At 39.6% G+C, this 21,497-nt stretch overlaps 2 protein-coding genes across 9 annotated transcripts in view; one reads left to right on the top strand and one right to left on the bottom strand.

The window, feature by feature from the left end:
• The window catches only part of ppp6r3 (protein phosphatase 6, regulatory subunit 3), a 31,680-nt gene extending 20,224 nt beyond the window's left edge, over nt 1-11,456 (top strand). For 3 of the 8 annotated variants that reach the window (XM_056388401.1, XM_056388406.1, XM_056388402.1), the window contains exons 19-26: nt 102-217; nt 383-593; nt 716-813; nt 1,164-1,359; nt 5,047-5,064; nt 6,921-7,028; nt 8,762-8,836; nt 9,065-11,456. In XM_056388401.1, the coding sequence (XP_056244376.1) occupies nt 102-217; nt 383-593; nt 716-813; nt 1,164-1,359; nt 5,047-5,064; nt 6,921-7,028; nt 8,762-8,836; nt 9,065-9,116 (874 nt within the window). In that variant the 3' untranslated portion in view covers nt 9,117-11,456. The remainder of the gene's footprint in view (nt 1-101; nt 218-382; nt 594-715; nt 814-1,163; nt 1,360-5,046; nt 5,065-6,920; nt 7,029-8,761; nt 8,837-9,064) is intronic. The other 5 variants (XM_056388404.1, XM_056388408.1, XM_056388403.1 and 2 more) reach the window with 4 other exon arrangements.
• A 3,206-nt stretch (nt 11,457-14,662) lies between these two features.
• tmem170a (transmembrane protein 170A) lies at nt 14,663-20,209 on the bottom strand. The gene is made up of 3 exons (XM_056388409.1): nt 19,947-20,209; nt 18,487-18,657; nt 14,663-17,754 (listed from the first exon to the last, which is right to left on the bottom strand). The coding sequence occupies exons 1-3, from the start codon at nt 20,059-20,061 to the stop codon at nt 17,624-17,626; spliced, it is 417 nt and encodes a 138-aa protein (XP_056244384.1). The 5' UTR covers nt 20,062-20,209; the 3' UTR covers nt 14,663-17,623.
• Nucleotides 20,210-21,497: the final 1,288 nt, after the last annotated feature.

Raw genomic sequence — 21,497 nt, forward strand, 5'->3', positions numbered from 1 at the left:
GTCTGATTGTGGAGTTTATTGCACTCTCCAGTATGATGAGAGGATGAACTCAGACAAGGTTGAGGTCTGGAAATAACCCTCAGTCTGTGTGTCCATTTCAGGAGTTCAGGTAGCACAGACAGTGAGGAGAGCACAGACTCAGAGGAGGAGGATGGAAAGAGAGATCCATTTGAAGTCTCCAACCCCAGCACTGATGACAGAATGGAAGTTGACACAGGTTGGTGTACCTTTTGACAACTACACATCAGTGCTGGTGCAAATGTGATGCCTGCTTTTATTCTTTATTTTTTTTAATTGATAAGGACATTTCTTTATTTTTTTTTTTATCAATACCTTACATTTTCTGAGTGATTTCATGTGTTTTTAACATTGTTATTTTAAGGGCCAGTGTGGACAGCAAACTTCGATGACATCCCCATGGACACGGGCACATCCACAGCTCCGGCCTCCAGTCCCAACAACCCTGTTGCCCCCTCTCCTTTATCGTCCTCCACCTCTTCAACAGAAGCCCCCCCTGAGACAGCATGGAGCGCCTCTTCTGCTGCCAACTCTGAAACGGGCTGGGCTGACTTCTCCAACTTCACCCCTGTTAGGTAGGACATCGTGACAGGCTCTGCTACCGTTTCTTGTTAGTGTGCAGGCAGAGCTGCAGGTACAGCAGACCACTGCTTGCTTTTGGCTGTGTGCTTCATAAATAGAAATTGCTGTTTTTCAGCCCTAAAGACCCACTGAGGTGCAATTCTCCTGTTGCTATGGAAACCAGCATAGAGACAATGGACCCTCTTGGGGTCAATGCACCCATTCAGCCTGAAGGTGAGATGTGTTAATATGCATGTCTATGTTAATCCAGAGTGTGGTTTATATAACATCATGTGATCTTGAGATACAAACACACACACACCAGGACGCCCTCCAACATACTGATGTGTGTCGCCCCAACTCTCCTGCTGTCCCGTTGTGACACACTAAACCTGGAGACACACACTCACACAGAAAATTTGCTTATCTTTTAGTGGCAGAATCTAAATAATCCAAAATCGTGCTGGTGAGTGAATATGTGTTCTGTTGGGGTCGGTGTGAGTTCCTATGTGTTGAAATAACTTAAATGGCAAAATTGTATCTGTCAGATTTGACCTGTTTTTCACCTTTCTCAACACCCTCAGACTGTGATGGCTGGTTGGGAACCGGTTTGGCTTGTCCCTCCTCCACCTCACCTAAGGATTGTGGGAGATCTAAAGCGGAGGAGGAAACAACCTCTTGTGAGCAGCGCAGCATCACAGAGACAGTCATCAACGGCTCTATGAAAGAAACCGTGAGCCTCACTGTTGATGCCAAGACTGAGACCGCCGTCTTTAAGAGGTTCGCCAAACACATCCACACAAAAACACACTACATAGCTGTGCTACATGACTAAATGCAGGGCTTAAAGTATTCCGGCACCATGCTGGATCTCCGGTGTAACGCTGTGAGAGAAAAAATGAAAAACGAAAAGTCAATACACTTAGGCATTTGTTGTAGATGCAGTTTATCATGTTCAAGGTAATAAACTTAACCAACCAATGGTATGAGAGGAAAGCGGTTCCCGCCCGTTTACTAGCCAATCAGAAGCAGAGCGGGGCGGGTCTTGGCAACACTGGCAGTATAGGATCCAGCGGCTTGAAGAGCCGGGCGAGGAAGCTACTATATGCACCAGCATGCTGTCCGCGCACTCCAACATACAACTACGTTACCGAGAGCGACCGTTACGGTTGACACTCAATAACTGACCGTGTCTGCCATTTATAAAATAAATAAATAAATAAAAAAAAAAAAAACGTTAATTGCTGAACATGATCTGTCCTTCACTATTTCTTTGTTCACAACATAAAATCAATGAAGAAATAAGTGATAATGGCCTTCTTCATTTCACTTTAAACTTCAGTTTACCAGTTCTTTAAGGACTTCAATGTTACTGTATTTTTTTTTAATCTTCAATATTTATTTAATTAGTGCCACGGGTGCTCAGCTCCGAGGCACTCCTCTACAGCTAGAATAGCTGAGAGGAGTGCCCTTTTCACATTGCCATGGCAACTGCAGCTCCTGACCTGACCTCTGACAGCTAAGGGCTGCGTGATTTCATCGCTACAGTGACACAGAGAAGATTTTTTACCCTAACCCTTATCCCGGCAGTAGCCCCCCGTGGCACTCAAAATTTCCCTGGAATTTTCTAGTTCTCATTATTATCTGTTTTTCCAGAAGGAAACACTTGAACGTTGCTATAGTAGGCCTATTGTATTGTTTACAGTTGTCTGTTACATTGAACATACTTTTATGGAGAATAGAGAAAAATGGTGCAAAGCACATATTGTATATGTGCAAATCTTTTTTTTTTTTTCCAAATTATAATTACCCAGAAGTTTTTCAAAGTAGATCGCACTTTAGAGCTGTTGCACTGTTACTGTTGACATATAGTATTTTTAAATAAATGGTGCAAAGCACATGCTGTTAAAGAGAAGTGAATCTGTGCGCCCCCTCCCCCCCTTTTTTTTTTTTTATTTTTTATATAACTTTAAGCCCTGTAAATGTCATTAGTAGCAATTTGAGTGCTGTGGTTGTGATCCTGGCATTCTCAAAATGCGAGAGGGGAACACTCTTTACCAGAATGGAGACCTCACACCATCCCTCTTGCTACGTCCACACTACTACATTTTTGTTTTAAAACGCATCTCTTTTGCTATGTTTTCGCCTCCCGTCTACATGACAGAGCTTTTGAATACGAAAACTGCAATTTTTGGAAAGGCTGCTGGCCCCCGTTGTGCGGTAGTCTGAACGGGCAAAAACGGAGACCTTTGGAAATTATGGTGTAGACACCCATGGTCTCTCTTGATGGCTCTCATCAGCCTTGACTACCAGTGGTAAATACACCATGATTATGAATTATGATAATGAAGAAGTGTTACTGACTTTGTCATTTTTGCTAGCAGCTGTTATGCAGTTAAATTCTGTATATTAACACTACAACTGTCTTTGCTGATCCTCATTCGTTGTATTTTTTTCCAACTAATCAACTGCAGAGTAGACAATCTACTTCCTGTTCACACAGGCTTGACATTGCCCAGTATACGTGATTGCTCGGTTAAGTATGTGTTTTCAGGTGTGTTAATCTGGACAGAGATCGTTTTCGTTTGAAAATGCCTTTTTAAAATAAAAAAGTAGTAGTGTGGACGTAGTATCTGTCACAGTTCCTGTAGCAGCAGCGTTAGATTTAACATCAAGATCTGAGATGGGCCCTAGACCTTTTTAAAGACATCTACTGGTTGGAGAGAGTTTGAGTTTACTCACAATTAAAGCATTATTCCACTGTTTCTGCACATTTACTGCAAGTCTGTAGTTTCCTTTTGAGCAAGGGTCAACAGATCTGATATTATCAGAATCATTACCATGCACAGCACTATTTGATAGGTTACATGTTACGAGTAGTAGCCCATCAATACTGAAGGCTACTGTGTACAGACAGGAACAAACAGGAGCAGGTCTGTGCATAAGCAGAGCTATGTGTCCACGGTGAGGCAGCAGATAAACATCACAGTTCTCTACGAAGTTGCTAAAACACCACAATTTTATGAACAAGTTCATTTGTGATCCAAGATCACTCACTGAGTGAGAGAGCACGAGAGAAGCTATCACTAACTGCTAAGCTAAAGTAATTATCAGATCTGAATAGTGTGTGAACAACTATGGAATTGGCGAGAAATGCTAAAAGAAACAGCTGTAACTGCTTGAGCAGAACTATTGTAAGTTTAAATGTACAGTGGGTAATTAGCTGCTGTAATAAGGAAAATAACAAATTAGCTGGGATGTGAAGCAGCAAAAAAACTTGGTTACAGAAACTCCAACAACTGGAAATAAGACACATTGTTATTTAAATAAATATACAATGTTCCATGTTGTCCTCAGTTGTGAGTTTATTAGGAAAACCTAGATAAAGGTGATGTAGTCTAATACAACAGTTCTGCAGTAAATCCTCCTTCATGAAGATTATAATATTATAATGTTTGTTAGACAATTCGTCAGTAGAGTAGTTGGTCCTTCAGTGTGGTCCAGGACACATTCACGTTCACACTGCTAAAAGAATGTGGACACATGTGGTCCAGACCTCCTCTGAATGTGGTCTGAGTGATCAGATCTCAAATGCGTCCTCAATGCATCTTGGGTGCGTTCACACCTGAACTTAGAGCTGAGCACTTGTGATCAGATCACTTGAGACGGATGTTAATACCAGGTCTGAACAGGTCTCGACAGGGCCACTGATCCAATTTCCGTTTAAAATACCAACAGCTCGCTTGGTTCTGCCTCATTTGAATGAACCTCCCACCTGTGCACTGTGTTGGCACCAGAAGACCACACAGAGGGTCAAAGCCAATTTATAGGTCAGAATATTAATGTGTGTGTTGCTTCAGCTGGGCATTGTACCCCAAAGAATAGGCCATAGACTGGTTCAGTTGTCTTATATTTTATGTTCATTCTTTCCGTGTCTAACAATTTGTGGTGACCATACCTCACATAGCAGAATTGCTGAGACAGTACATAGCTAAGTCTGTGTGGTGATAAAGTACTCCAAGCTTCAATTAAATACTAATAATTATGTACATTTAGACTTTAAAATGATATTCAAGTATGAAACACCTAGCAACATTGCAGTACTTTTTCCACCATTAAAACTTTTCACTATTAAAATCCATTTGAACTGACATGAATTCAAGCACACTACAGCCCCCATCCTCCACAAATTATGAAACTGCAAGCTTTCCACAGCCACCTGTCAGTCCTACAATGGATGTTTTCATATTTGAATTTCAACAGTGTCTCTGTAGTGAAGTACTTGCCTATCTGAAATCCACAGGTTTTACAGTTGGTCATCCGTTGTCCTTCTGTCCCCTTGTTGATGCTGCATTATATTGTCTGTCTGTCTGAGTAAATAACAACTGTCTGATGAACTGAGCAACACTTACAACCTGAGCTTCCCCTCTCTCTCTTGCTGTGCGTTGTGGGTGTGGTCTTCTTCAGAGTGTTGAAATCTTATCGGTATGTACAGCCAATCAGAGATCAGCCTGCAGCCGTGATGTAGTCTTGTTGTCACGTCAACCACCAACTTTTCTTTCCCAGTTTTGATCTTTGGTTTCAGCTCCTTGTTTGTTTATTTCATTATCTCCATTCTGCATGTATTTCTACCAAAGGTGTTGTCCAAGTGCAGTTTTTAGTTTATTCAGTTTTCAGGCAATTTGTATCTTAACCCAATTTAAAACCATTTTATTATTTCAAATGTCACAAGTGAAATTACCCTGAAGTGGCCTCATCCTCTCCACAATTGGATTTTATTATTCATATGTTTATTTCATTGTTATGTTTTGCTTTGCCCACATGGCTCAGCCATTAAGACTGTAACCTAGGTAAAAATGCACAATGATGTAACTGCTTAAGAATTTGTAATGTGCAAACAGTCAAATACTGAACATTGGTAGGTGCCTAGATAGTAGAAACACAACTGATTTAAATCATGCATTAGAGACAACATCATTCATTCAAAAGATAATGGTTCAGTGTGTTACGGCCAAATGTTTGCACGAGAGGTAACATGAATAACGAAAAACATTTTCCATCTTTCCTTTATTTGTGGTAACAGTCCACACACTACTGTTCCTCACAGGAACAGTAGACATACATCCAGCGTGGCCTGTTGTGTACTAGTGCGTATATTCCGAAAACAATACAGTAATCTTAAACTAGAAGGATGGATACACATTTACATTTCAGATGCTACTAATTTGAATCCAGTCACAAAAATGAAATGTAGATGTGAAAATACTGTTCCATTAATAAAACTTGCGAAATTAAAATGAAATATGAATTGCTCATAGGCGTAATCATATAATATCAGTATTCTATGAAATATTGATTTTGTTTTTACTTGTGAAAATTCCTTCACTCTGCCTGGCCCAAACTGTGATGGAGATGCTGTTTCTTAATGACCTCAAACTGTATGTGCCTGTACTGATATACATGTATCTGTGAAAAGCTATTATACACCCGTATTTTTGGCCTTCTGATTTATCCACTGGGCTCTGGCTGAAATGAAATATTGTAATCATAGGATCTGTGTGTAAATAATGTCAGAGAAACCACTAAAAGCTTTGTGACACAAAAATATTACTGGATGTTTTATGCAGGAAGGATAAAGCTTTTCTTTTGAGTATTGAAATTTGAAATTAAGACTTGTTGTGTTTCCTTTCTGTACATTAAGTAACGTTAAGGATGAATATTATTTTTGTTAGTACTCAATTAGACAACTTTTAATCAAGCATAAAGATACCGATGTGTATGTCACAAATGCAGCCATAACCAGAGATTCTAAATTGGTCACATATTCTTCATACCACATGACAGCTTGTTGTCTGAAATGACTAATGCTGAATAATTGTTATGTTATGTAGCACCTCAAATGTTGCATTGTATCTGGATGTTTATAGGTGTTTTGCTTTGATTGAGGCCTCATTGAGATTATTGGTGGTTCTCTGAGACAAAGCAAGACTGACGGCTGGCACAATCAATTTTGGTCTAATCAGTGTCCAAATCCGTTTGTAGGCCTGCCTATTATTTGCTGGCTCTGTAGCTACAAAGTAAACAGTATTGTAGCTAAACACTCCAAACAGTTGACTTTCTCCATTTGCTGTACATTTTGATGCTTTTCCTTCATGCTATTCACAGTTTCCCCCATTTCAACACCTCCATCCTTTGTTTTACTGTGTGCTCTGTCAGTCAGTTCAGCATGCATCACTGTTCACATATCACTGTGCTCTGTGTGTTCCTTTGGGGAAAGTGGTTGCTATCAATAACTTGTTATGGTATTAATGTATATTTGTGTGTGTACATGTGTGTTCCAGTGATGAAGAGAAGAGTGCTTCTTCAGAGAAATACACAGTAGTGGAGTGTGTGGATTTGGAGAGAACAGGCGTCAACAGCTCAGCCACAGCCTGCTGTCCCAAAACAGGGTCAGACACAACACACACACCATTTACCTGAAGGGAGACAAATTGTGTTCACACCTCTGCACCATTCAGCACCACTCATATGGAAGTGTTGACATGTGTCTATAGCTGTGATGCTGGTTTAAAATCAGATACAGTCACAATTTGGTGCCAAAGCCCTTTCTTACACTGTGACAGTAGTATGGAAGGTTGTCATGTATCACCACAATAATGTCTCAGTATTTATTTATTAAAATGTGATAAGAAACTTCCAAATTAAATTTTCCAGTAAATGATGCATTACAATGCTAAAAATGTTTTTACAAATAATTCTCATTTTCTGTCTTTCTGTCCTTTCTCTTTAATTTAAAGCAATGCGGCCTGAACATGAAATAAACTTCAGGCCACATAAGGAGCTCTGATTGGCTGACGTCTCCAAACGGAGCTTCATCTGTTGCTATGTGGCCCAGATTGATTTCATGTTTAGGTCTTTGTATTAAAGCAGTCACTAAATGAAAATTACTGTAAATGTTAAAACGGGAAGTAAATGAATTGTGAGGTGCAATATGGTGGGCAGGCACATAAGTAAATAAAATGACAAAAGCCTTTTTAAAATAATTTTTGTAATTGTTTCAAAATCTGACAAAATAGGAAATGCAACAACATCAACATCATTATGATTTATTCATGATTTATGTAACTAATGGCCTTTGTAATACATAATTTAAATGTAAATTTAGATAAATTAATAAAGGTATTCATAGATTATTATGAAACACTACATCAGCACACAGGCTGGAAAACAAAAAAAATATACAAAACGGAGACGTCAAATTAAAAACTCTGTACTGTATATCTGAATCAGCACCGTGTACTAGACCAAATTTTTCCACCATTAACACAAACATTAGGTTTCTGTTCTGTAGCTCCTGTGGAGGTAACATGTGACATTCAGGCACAAACTTGTGCATCAGAAACAGCCTATTAAACAGTGCAACTCCCACACCTTGTGTTTCTTTATTAAACGTTTCTGATGTTTATCTTACTTAGGGCTAGATAATTTCTCAGTTAACATGACATCTGTGTTAAATATTATGTCTGCAGTGGTAACTTGTAAGTGCTTCAGTTCGAGCTGTGGGATGTATAAAATGATGGTGGATGTGGAAATCAAGTTCCCCAAAGGTTATTTAAAATTAAAATTAACATACATGCCAGCTGATGATCCAAGTCCAATAAAGTGTGACATGAATGATTACAGGCTGCGTCCACACCCATTCAGATGAGTTATTTAGCTCGGTATCAGAAATAATCTCTGTCCAAACTAACACACCTGAAAACACACATCACATGATCATTGTCGTACAGTGGGCATGCAGTTGTAGCATTAAAATGAAGAACACTTGTCAGTAACACTTGTAATTCATTATCCATGTTGCATTCACCACTGGTAGTCAGGACTGAGACCTGTTTGCGTTTTAAACCTAAAACATATCATTTTGGACGTAGCCACAGTCTTTCCAGTTCACGCCAATGGTAACTCAGAATGGTCAGCTGACTGTGGTTGTATCGAACTGAGTCTAGAGATTACATCTATGACCTAGAATCAGGAGATGAGTGCTGATATCAAGCCTTAATCCAGCATTGTACCATCACTGGTTTCCATTAGAACATGATCTGGTGACAGTTATGTAAATATGATTCCAGGTTAGCCATTCAGTGACGTTTTTCTTCCTCTGCTCTCCTGTGTCTCCTGTAAGCAGTGAGAAGTGTCGGCCTACTGTGGAGCTTCCCAATGGTCCTCTAGAGGAAATGCCAGCTGTAGAGGAGGCCAAGTAAGTGACTGCCCCTGTGAACTGTGAGATTGAGTCAAGGCTGCACCACTTAACCAGGAAATCCCTTCAGCGTCATGTACTGAGTAATGTGCTGCTGCATACTGAGCTCTGTCCAGCATGCCAAGTGTTCATTTTACTTATAGCAAAGTTTCTGTAGTGTAAAGCTACTCCTTAATTGTCTCCACTTACTCCAAAAAGGTCCATAACTATGTCTTTGCGTTTCTCTAGACTGGACCAGAGTGCTGTGTCCTCAGAGCCAGCTGTGAATGGGCCGGCATGAAGGTTTTCTAATGCCAGCCAATGGCCAGCCTGTTCTGCCACGCAGGACCCTCCTCCTGGCTAGCCAGCGGAGGCCACTGCTCAGAGCTGTACCAATCACACGCCCCCACCAGGACCAGCAATACTCCCATCGGGTCATCACTGACAGTCAGACAGACAGGTGTACAGACACAGGATGAACTGAAAAGCAAAAAGAGAGACATACTCAAATGGATACAGAATAGTTTTTTTTCTGCATTTGTTTATATACTATTGTTCTTATGAGGTGATGTGCGACTGATATCTTGCCACTCAAAATTAAATAGTAATGTTGCTATAGTTAAAGAAATGATTGTATGAATAAAATATTTTATAAAAAGAAAAATGTATACAGAAACATAAGATGAATTACAACACAAACAGGAAAAGCTGATTGGTGAGCCAACCAATCACTAAGCTGTTGTTACTTGCTGGATCCTGCGTAGCAGTTGCTATATTTAAAATTCTCACCCACCATTGGTCTGTGTGTCTGAGCAAAGCTGCTCCTGCCAATTGAAACACATTTTAAAAACCAGACTTAAAGTTTTATTTTGCTGCAGGCCTTCTTTGTAAATGTTTTTCTCCTCTTCTTTTGCTTTGAGTCAGATTTGACAAGCTTTTTGGTATATATATTTTTTTTAATTTATTATGAAAGTAAAATGACGGTGATGTTTTGTTACTTAAGAGCCATACCAACACACTCTCCCCTTCTGGCAGGCTGCATTCATGCTAATTGGGTCACTACCTCGCAGCTGGAAGGCTAAACAGGAGAGGCATAGTTTGTTGTCACTGCAGCCTAAACTGGGAGCTGCACAAGTGTTAGCTCAACCTCAACTTCCTCAGATCACTGTCCCTGTTCTTTGGCCCAACACTGCTTTTTCTTTTTTAGTTTAGTAGTTACCAGTAGTTCTCAACTATGGGGTCTCTCTTTACATTTAGCAAATTCCATTGCAGGTTCAAGATGTATCTATACCGTGTGCAGAACTTTTGAATTTTAAGCAGCTACAGCATTTTAGGGAATTTAGAGGAATGAACAAATTACACACAGGAACATGAGAGGAAAAGAGAATGCAATGTGATTGAGTTAGTTCAATTTATATCTGAAGACAACTATTTGAAATTGTGAATTTGTTCTTTATCAGCTGCTGAACAAGTTCCAGCCACAGGTGTTTATTCTTGACCTGTGTTCAGACTGACAGCAGCACTGTGGAAAAACACAGGTGTTGTTGGCCGACACGCAGAGCGAGGAAGTTGAACGTGGCTCGGCACTATGTCGGCAGTGCAAGCGCACATTCCTGGCAGATCACTTTATAAGGTGAACAGTGAAATTCTGCCATTTAGCTGCCACTTTGATAACTTTCCACAGCTCTAAAATCCTTCCTCATAATATGCTGAGCAGTGTTTTTAGTGACTGAGAAGCCTTGAGAAGTATGACTCTTACTCAAACTTCTGCCTTCCTTCCTGCATTGTTTTTTTTTTTATTATTATTATTTCTCTGCAGCAACCAAAGTAACACACCCCCACCAATGCAGACCCTTGTATCTTGGAGTGATCTTTAATCCTGGAAGTCCAGTTTGAGTAAAGCATCTTTGAGTGTGAGCAGGTTTTAGTGCTATCGTCAGTCTGAATGCACCATTGTTCCACCTATATTTTATTTCTTTCATTCACCACCTCAATTTCAAAATCAATCTAACACCTGATGAAGGTGGATTTTTTTTAAGTTGAGTTTTCAAACTTGAACTTTTGAAACAAACTTCAAACCTGCCATGGTTGTTTTCACATACTGTAGTTGCCTCTGTATACATGGCCTTTTAGCTTTGGTTTGGTCTCCACCAACTCCTGAGAATATGTCTTTCTGGCTTTTGAGGTGCCTGATGCTTTGAGGTGCCTGGTGCATTATAAATGATGACCAGCTTCTGCAGTTGCCAGCATACTGAGCAAAAATGCAGAGACGGACATCAGTTAATGTTGCAGCATTTCTGCTGAATATATGTCCACTGAGCCCAACATAGACCAATCACCAATGCATCTGCTTGCAGCTGGGATGAAATGATTTATATTTTGCTAGAAATCGCACTCTTCTGCTGCCTTCCTTCTTTCCATGGAACCCCTTCTTCCCCCCCACACCAAATGGGGCAGTTTTTTCATCTTGGCAACTCATGATTCACCGTTTAGCATTTGGTTCCAAGAGAAAATGGTTTTGTAACTCAGTTTTCTGTACCAGCATTGGAAAGGGAATAAGCTATTTACAGATGATAGTACAACTTATCCCCCACTTTTTTGTCTGATTATTAATTAATTAAATTTCATCTTAATTTCTGAAGCTATGTGGTCTTGCAGATGCTTTATTGGGCTCGTCTATCATGGCTGAGGTTTTTTTTTTTTTTTTTTTTTTTTTTTTTTGAATACTCTCAATATAGGACTTTGAACGTGCACTTTCAGACAGTTCTCCACCCTTATTTATGGGCTGTCAAAGTCCTAGACATGCTCTGTCATTGGATTAAATGTTTCACTGGAATCTAAAGTTGCATTTGATATAACACACTGCACTTGCTGGTCGTTATCGGTGGCTGTCTTCTGGTGCTCTCCCGCATTGAAAACCAGCGCAACCATTGATGGAGTTGTAAAACTGAAGCTTGAGAAAAGGTGAACTATGGAGAAGTGATGGATGTTGATGGTGCACTGATCCACATTACTGCAAGTTCTTGGAGCCACAGAAAACCTGGAAGAGGTCAGTATTTTGTTTTTGTTTATCTGTTGACCAAAGGTAATGGTAGGTCTAAGTTGAGTAAAAACAAGCTTGGAGCATACACCTCAGTTCTTTATTTATATACATATCTAGTTTTTATATTTGTATATAAACAATGCAGTGGTTGTAAAAGCAGTGTTATATGTTCTGAATTTGTTAGTCAAAAGGTTTCTCAGTTACTATTTATCAAAGTAAAGTTTATAAAAGAATGCCTTTTAATGCAAAAGTTAAGAGTTATGTTTATACCTTAACATTTTACTATGGATCTTATCACTTACCTCTTCCTAAGTAAGTAGTACTGAAGATCTAAAGATCAGGCATGCTGAGTCGTTGCACCTGTTTAAATCACCTCTCAAAACACCTGTATAAAGCATTTTAACTTTGGTCCTTTTGGTTTCATTTTCTTTTGTGGCACCGTTATCATTGATTTAACACACATACTTATGCACTATACATTGTTTGTATAGCACTTTGTTACTTGGACAGACTCCCAGCCCTCGCACCTGCTCCCCACCAGGTCCTGCTTCTTAACTCCTGGCACTGTTTTTATTCGTTTCTCACTTGAAGGTGATGTGGAAACACTTTCTCATTTTTCCTCATTAATGCATCACTTGTTTAAAATGCACCTGTGATACTTTAGTTAGGGATCCAGGGAGGGTGCTTATGTGTGGCTACACATGGAGGGGGAATTAAGGAAGGCCAAGACCTGGGGCGTTTCTAGGGTTCGAGGGGAGGGGGATGGGGGGATGGGGGGGGGCTTAGCCCAGACGTGTAGGCGGGTCCGTGGGGGTCTTCACCCGGAAAAAAAACATACTCATTATTCATTGATATTTTTTTTTATACCTTATTATTCATTATTATTATTTATTAACAATTTATTAATAACTTATTGTTTTTCAAGAAGACTTTTGTGCTACTTTTGGATGATTTAACAAAAGATATACCAAAACAAAGTCAAGTGACTATCCTGGTAACAAGTTAAGCTAACCTCTCAGATAAAGACAGAACATTCCCTTTTTTATTACTGTTATGTATCAGCAAGATGCTGAAAACTGTATTTATTGACTGTCATTAATCTGTATAAAGAGCTTAAAGCTAAATTTGAATTAGTCACTTCTCTTGTATAAACATGCAGGGCTTTCCTTTAGGACATGGAGTAGCCAGCCAAATTGAAAATTCAGATGGTTGTGATGATTTTACTTGTGGACAGAGTACCTGGCTGTATTAGGAGCGGCTTCACTGTTCCAAACCTACAGTAAAAATGAGTCAGTCATTGCTGTTTTAGTTGGCTTTATGGACATCTGATTTACAGGAACTTGGCTAAAGGACAATAAAAGAATGCTGTCGGATCACACTAGACCGCAATATGTGTTACATCACTCACTCTCTCTTCAGTGACACAGGACAGGACGTCTCCAGCAGCTGGGAGCTGAGCTGTCTAACATTTCCTCAGCTTGTTTCTCTGATAACTTCAGATCCAGACGTCCGACGACTAAAATCCTTCATCTGCTTCAAATATAGAGCTGAAAACCACCAAGGTGGAAAAAGTGTATGTGGTTTACAACTAGATAAAAGTCAATGTTGAGCTTCTGTCAGACAAACACACTGACACATGATCATAGAGGATATGATGTCACTGACAGGCGACCAATGAAACGGAGCGGTACCATGATTAAAATCACAGATTTCTCTGGTTTGAGAATTGATGGAAACATTTAGGAAAATGTAACAACACAACTCAACAAAATATAGACCATAGGTCTAGTTGTTTTTGGAAATGTTAGAGTGTAACTTTAAATGTTGTTAGTGTTGTTCCACCTGGCCACCACTAGAGGTGAGTAACGCACACGAAGAAGAAACACCACCACATTTATAGTTGAAACATTTTTATTTTATGAAAATATTCACCAATGGCACTTAATTTACTCTAGTAAAATCAACTTTAAAACCTTTTGAAAATTGGTCCAGGAATGTGGACCTTGGAAATAAATAAATTACAGCAGATACTCAGCACTTCCAAGACATTTGTAATTTTATTCATTAAGTTGTTACTTTTCCTGGCACTTCTGACAGTGTGGTTGTCCATCAGAGATAACTCACATTAATACATCTGACATGCCTACAGCCAAATCAGATGACATGTTCCAGTTTTCTGTGCACATCAAATCCTGTTGTGAGTTTCCTGACTTTCTCTTTTCTTGAAGTTCTTTTCAAAACAAACTGTACTGAACAACTGGCCAGTATTGAAGCACGTTTCTGCCTGGAAAATAGAAACTAAATAAATCACATTTAAGGAAAGACAAAACTAAAAATCTCATGGTAAATCAACATTATGAGGTGAAAAGAATCAAAACAGAGATTCATTATACAAGTTATGACAAACTTGAAATTAACACTACTATAATTATGAACAATCCAATGTGTAAATTTTGACATGCCTTAGTAGCCAGTTTATTAGGCACACCAATATAAAACTAATGCAGTCTAATACTACAGTCTTGTCCTTGTACTGCAAGGACACTATATTAGACTGCATTATTTTAACTGAGTGTGGTTGTTCTTGACTGACTGAGTAAATATCTAAATTCTGACTTGGTCTAAGTTTGAGACATATCTCCAAAGTCTGACTTCACACGAGTTTTGGTGTTCATTCATTTTCCTCTCTTTTCTTAGTGGGAATAGGCTGATAAGTCTTATGCATCAACTATGTGCAGTTGTTTTTATTAGTGTTACTTAAGCTTCTTTCAGTTTTCTGGCTTAACATTTTGTGACTCCACATAGCATGGTATATCCTTCTGCTTTAAGTAGCTCCAAGAATGAACTTCAACCCCTCAGGGAGTCTGATGTAAAGGGTGAGTCTGAACTTAGTTTGCCCTGAGACAGGTCAGCTTGGATGCATGGACATTTAGTGCTGCCTAAACAGCTCACATAAGATCATTTGCTTTGACCTATGAACTTTTCTCTCTCAACACAAGAAGACAACATGGGAAATGTCTGTACAGTCAGATGAGAAGGTAGATGTTCCAGTGCTTACAATTAGCACACAGGCTCCCAGACTGATGAAGATGCCAATTGGTTTCACACATAAAAGAAAAATATCCAGACTTAAGTTGTGTGCTGCTGTAAAAGACCCAGAGAACACACGCTCAAAGAGCTGCATTACACAACCATAAAAAACTGTACAGCATGACAGAAAGGCCAAGGGCTTAACAAGACTTCATTTCAAACTAGGCTCATCAGTTTGTGCATCAGCTTCAGACGCTTCAATCACCAAGTCTTAGTAAGAACAAAAACACACTTTCATTTACTGCCCCTCAACTGACTGAGCACTTCCCAACAGATGTACACACACTGAGCTTCCCACAGCTTTAAAGAAACTCAATTTCACTCTAATTGCAAAATTAGAAATTAGTGGTTTGGTGTGGCAGGACATTTTCTCATCTCCAGGCTCCGAAATCTTTTACAAGAAGAAAAGTATCTTGGTGGGCTCTGTCCAGAGGCATCTCCTGTCCCATTGTTGGTCCCAGTGGTAGTGAACTTGCGTCTTTGCAATGTGAGAGTGTTGTCATCTTTTAATCATGGCCTTTCTTGGTTTTAAACTCCAGCCAAAAATTCTACATTCTAGATTGATTTTGATTTGATGCGTATTTACATGCACTATGAAACTATCCTTTCAAATTGAATTTACTGTTGGACGGAAGTGTAGACAGTGAAGTACAGGCCACACATCAAGAATTCAAGCCATCTGTGCTTTTTCTTTGAGCAGATCATGATTTGATTTGCACGAGTTAAACGGGCTACCAACCCTTGTCAAACATAACAAAAAAACTGGCCCACTAGTCTCCAGGTAACCTTTCAATGCCAGATGCCAGATGACACTTCAGGAGGTGATGTTGAGATACGCTCTATGACAGTATGGGATCATTATGGCAAAATGAAGAAGAACATTTCCAATGGGAATGTCATGTGCAAACACTCAGAATCTGCACCAGAATCACAAGAAACCTCTGCTCCACAGATTCTACCTGGATTGCTGCCATGTGTCTTGTTTCTGTTCCACTAATAGTCGGGTAGATTAGAAGGTAGAAGGTAGATTCTTGACTGGGTGAAGCTGGCAACTGCCCAAGGGCCCCAGACCCTGAAAAGCTCCAGGTGCTTTACATGGCAGTTACTGTGTTTACTGGATTACTGCATATCTGTTTAAAAACACTAAAATTAAATATTAAAATGAAAATTGTAGTAAATTCACTATCAAAGTGACCAACAATAAATAATACATCTCTGGTGAGTGTGTCAGAAGCCAGTTTTCAATCATTACTAAGTAATGACTCACACAGAAACAAATACATGTAGAGTTTATCTATGTCTGTATATGCAGGTTGTAAATTCATATCTGATACAAAAGCAACTAAAAGCCGTCACCGAAGGGAGACCGTGGGAATATAATGAGCCCAAAAAACTACAGGGGATGACACTCTGTTGAACCGCCGTTTTCACATCTAGTGCAGAAAAATAAAAGAGCAATTCATATTTGGTCATAAACATTCAAAAAGCTACAAAGACCTGGAAATAATTTAAAATATATACAAATCAGCTCAGTCTCACAAAATAGCACACCTGTAAAATACACCATCAGTCAAAGAGAAGATCAAAAGCGCCTCTCAATTTTGGGTTTGTTAGAAATCGGAGCATCCTGCTGCCACGTGTTCAAACCTCTGATCAATTCACTCTAAACTTACTAACAAACCAAGATGAGCTGGGGAGACATTCTTTAGTCTGCATTTACAAAAATGTGCCCTACAACTGAGATCTATAAAACCCTCTTCACTTATATGTCTGTCTAAAATAGGTTAGCTGAAAGCTAGAAGGAAACATGTAGTTGCTAATTTGGAATTGACAGTAACACACAGGCACTAAGACTTGAAGTGATTTGAAAAACAAAAAGAGCAAAGAGAGATAAAGATAAACACCACTTTGGAGGTTGGAAAATAGAAATTAAGGCCTCAAGGAAAAAAGCCAGAATCTTGCATATAACTGTTATCTTCCTGTCAGCCTGCCAGTTCTTCTGCCTCTGCAGTCACTGCATGGAGTCAAACTGTCAGTGGAAGGAAGACAGACAGACAGACAGACAGACAGACAGACAGACAGACAGACAGACAGACACACACACACACACACAGACACACACACACACACAGACACACACACGCAGCCCCTGAGAGAGGTAAGTGTCATCCTGATGCTAACCTGTACCCCAGCAGCAGGGGAGAACAGCCTCTTGCTGCTTCACATACAGGAGTAACTGCAAACTCAATGAGTCATTACTTACTGATTATTTTACATTTTTAAATAAACAGCTTCAGCTGTTATGTAGTGTGTGTTTGCCCTGTGATGTGAGTGCAGTATGCAGCTGTCCTACAGTGGACATCATACAGATGGCTCAACAGCTAGCCAGAAGTCTTAGTGCTGCCTAACACACACCTTCAGTTCACACACTGCTTTTTCTCTCAAAGTGGAATAAAATCCGCTCTGGTCCTGGTTCTGGTTCTGGTCCTGGTCCTGGTCTTGGTCCATCAGTAGTAAATGACATCATGTCCCAGGTCTGGCTGGTTTAGATGCGGCCCAGGATCTGCCAGCATCCAGTCTTGTATCATTAGAAGTCAGGTCCCGTCATGAGACAGTGTGACTGGTGTCAGACTGACCCAGCAGCATCAGGTGCAGCCAGACGGGCCTCAGCTCTGCTAAAGGGTGGCGAGGACCCTGAGGAAGGAGATGATGAGGACACAAAACGACTGTCCGACCCCGAAGACAAGTGCCTCCAAAGACATCATCCTCTTCCCTGCTGCTTTGTACACACCTGCTATGGCTGCACCTTAAGGACACAAGAAAACAATACAGAAGAGCTGAACATCTTTATTGTTGAATTTCACCTGGTTTCTGATAAGTTAGCAATGTTTTTAAGCCATGAACTATTTTCCATCAAATTCAAGGAAAATGGAACTGAATTTAAAAAAAAAAAAAAAAAAAAAAAGGATAAATAGGTCATTAAAACAATTGTGACACAATCACTAATGTATGATAGTCAAGATTTGTCCTGGGCGTATCATACTGGAGTATTGATTAAAATAAATCTGATCAAATGCTGGTCCTTTCTTTACTGTCCACTTCAGCCTGCAACTGCATTTCATCCACATGTAAGTTCAAATGAGTGGAAGAGACTTCACTCTGACACACTGCTAATTTCAGATAATCAAATTAGTAGTTTTTAACCAGGAACTTCAGTATTTGGATTAAATAGCTATTGTACCAAATTTAGAGGCTACACTTGTTATTTTAGTACAACTGATCAATATTCATCATTCAAACATTATTTTATTATTATTATTATGTTTAATGAGCATCTGATGCACAAAAACTTCTTTCAGGATGAAGTGATGTTTATGACCTAAAAATACTGTGTTTTCTTAAGGATATATGTGCCAGATCTGATCTGCCTTGGTATGAGCAGGACTTAGACTTGGATCTGGAAGAGGCCAAAAAAAAAAAAAAAAACTTGAGGATATCTGAAACATAATCCAGGCAGAAATAAACACATATTACTTACTGGTGAGGACCCCCCCACAAACTGGTCCCATGATGCCCATGAGGAGGATGGCAATGGGCATAAATCGGGCCATCTTGTGCTGACGCAGCGTGGCGAGGGAGAGCAGAGCTGCAGGCAGGTGGAAGACCAGAGAGGAGACTGCAGCCCACAGGAACACTCCATACCACATCTCTGGACAAACATACAATCACAGAGTCACACATCACTTCGTGACAACAGTACAAATCATGTACAGTTTCACAGGCACTGGGGCCTTTTAATCAGATCATTCAATTATTCATTGATGTGATGTGAGCTCTCTGCATCTCCTCTATGGATAACACAAGTTCAGCAACTGTAGGAGAGCCTGAATAAATTTGTGGATACATAAAGAATCCATATGATGCCATAGAGTATGAAAATGATTTATTATATGCTGTGGTTTTCACCATCACCACATCTAAATTCAGTTGAACACCTACTTAAGATTTTGGACCAACATGTGAGACACTGCTCTCAACCTCTATCATCAAAACACCAAAAGGGGACTATCTTCAGGAAGAATGTTGTTCACACCTCCAGGATTTTAACACATGGAGAATCTGAAAGGTTGTGGTGGAACTAAGCTGGAGACTCAAGTTCCAGGTTAAGACCACTCCCAAACTTTTACCTTTGAGTCCTAGACTAGCCCTGATGTGTTAATCACAGGAATGATCGTTTCAAAATATTCACACCAACACAGTAGAAGTTAGTACATTACATTAATGCTTTACACTATGTGCTCATATTACTCTCCCAAACCATAGCCCATGGTAATACATGACTAAGTCGTGACAACTACTCCACACCTGTTAGAGCCACTGAACAGTGCAGGCTTTGTAACAGCAGTGTTACTGTAATGAATTATATTCTCGCTTGTTCATGCTATTGTCTGTTGTCTCCTTGTGTGCTGCTAGTGTATCTATAAAACCTCAACACACAAAAACGTTAAACTGTGTCATTCTCTTCCACTGATGCGACTACCACAAACTAAATGAAAGAAAAGCTTTAGAATTTACTTGTTGCTAATTCAATACAAGCTATGGACAGCCACACGTCCTCACCTCAGCTTTCCTACAGTATACACAGACAATAGCTCAGTAAAATGCAATGCAATCTTACGTAACGTGAATACACACCCTTTGACCATGTTTCATATTGCTTATTGAAATAACACCACACGTTTGTTAACCATCGCTTAGTAAGTCCGATTATTGTTAGAACAGTGAGATTGAGGATGAAGTTAGCTAGCTGAACAAAGCTAACGTGTAAAAACAAGCGTCCAACAACTAGCCTACAGAGATACATATTCACAGGAATTGAGCAAATTTCAACATTTAAAAAGAGTAAGACATCCCTCCCCACAATACGACATTTCGGCCAAGTATTTCAGCAGTGATACATAGCCCGTGTAGCTAACAAGCTACCAAACATTAGCCCACCTGAGAAGTCGCTGAGATATGTGTCGTTGCCTCGCTGTGTGCCATTTTTTCTCGGCACTAAATTCAAACCGAGTATTTGTTGGACAAAGCCTATCTCGCTATACCTGTCCTGCATTTCTCACACTGATGCTGGACAGTGCATGAGTGAATGATATCCAGCAGACGAGGAAAACCATGAGACACGGACGCTTAGGGATTTTCCAGTACTCGATCTCGACGCAACACTAGCTAGCACCCGGCTAACAGTCAACACAACTTCTTTTGACGTCACATTTGATTATGGCCCCGACTCTTGTCTGTCAGGCTGGATCGCATCGGGCTCCCCTAATAAGCTCCAACCAGAGCAAATATAAGGCAGGGACCGTAGAGCTGCAGAGTTAACGCTGTTTAATTAAGAATAGCGCACATTAACGATAGAGGTCAAGTTATTAGAATGTCCCCTAAAGGTGGAAACGTGGCGGGTGCATCTGTAAAGCCGCCTAGTCTGAACCCAGGGAACATTCGCATCATCTCTGCATGCAGGTGAAACACAGTGCACCCTGAGTGACACACGAAAGGTCATTATTAACCTGAGTGCAAATCTCCATTCTTAGAATTTGTAATTTCAAGTTTACGAACAAAAAATATTTGTTTCACTCACTACTTACAGAATGGCTTCAAATTTTAATATTTGTTATTTTATGTCTTTGTGAGGATTTTGTGGTTAAACCGCAGAAATAGATAAGTCAGTATAATAATGCCCAACTGGACCCACCAGTGCACATGCTGCAAGGTGCAAGTGATTACATTGAGTTTTGAATTTTGAAAGAGTGCAGTGGCTTTAAGATCTTCACATTTTGGCGCAAAGAAGGATTAATGTCAAGGAACCATTGTACTTCTTACAGGGAATATATAAAATGTACCTTGCTTTCATTGTTGCTTTTAAAGGGGCCTGATAAACTGATTTTCACATGTTGATTTAAGACAACCATTTTCCATTAATTTATTGCTGAGACTTGAAAACTTGATTTGTCTGCGATTGTTCTTGTCAGTTATATCATTGTTGTGGTGATGCAAAATATTCAGATCAATCAGAATTCATAATCAAAATGCATAATCAAAATGCTTCAGTCAATAGCATTACGAAGTACAGGTAACTTTTAGAACAGCGGTTGGGCTGACAAATCATTAGCCAAACAGCACAATTTCAGTGAAAAGATGTAATTATAACTAATATATTAATTATGTCTTTAAATGTTTTAAAACAAAATGATCTATAAAATCAGTTTTTTTCCTTTTCGTCTTAAAGCCTATCATTGTGGTAAGCCAATGATAGGAAGACAAGTGACTACCCAACCATTGAACAAAAAAAGAAAAATTGAGCTTCTGCTGCTTTCAGTTTAATCCTGAATGTTCAATTGTTATCATTAAAATGAACACTGGTGTTTTCCTTTAAGTTGGTAGAATGACAACCGAAGAACTTTGTGCCCCTTTTACACAGCCTGTTCAAGGCGGGAATGTTACGCCTTTACTCCACCTCACCATTTTGTTTAAAAGGTGTGTACACAGAGT

Source organism: Seriola aureovittata, chromosome 10 (assembly GCF_021018895.1).
Source record: "Seriola aureovittata isolate HTS-2021-v1 ecotype China chromosome 10, ASM2101889v1, whole genome shotgun sequence".
NCBI lineage: Eukaryota > Metazoa > Chordata > Actinopteri > Carangiformes > Carangidae > Seriola > Seriola aureovittata.

What these genes read in the sequence shown, in the direction of transcription:
- tmem170a (XM_056388409.1), bottom strand. Translation starts at nt 20,061, where the DNA reads ATGCAGGACAGGTATAGCGAGATAGGCTTTGTCCAACAAATACTCGGT. An exon ending in ATATCTCAGCGACTTCTCAG is followed by an intron (nt 18,658 to 19,946) that starts GTGGGCTAATGT and finishes ATGTTTGTCCAG; the next exon opens with AGATGTGGTATGGAGTGTTC. An exon ending in TTGTGGGGGGGTCCTCACCA is followed by an intron (nt 17,755 to 18,486) that starts GTAAGTAATATG and finishes TGTGTCCTTAAG; the next exon opens with GTGCAGCCATAGCAGGTGTG.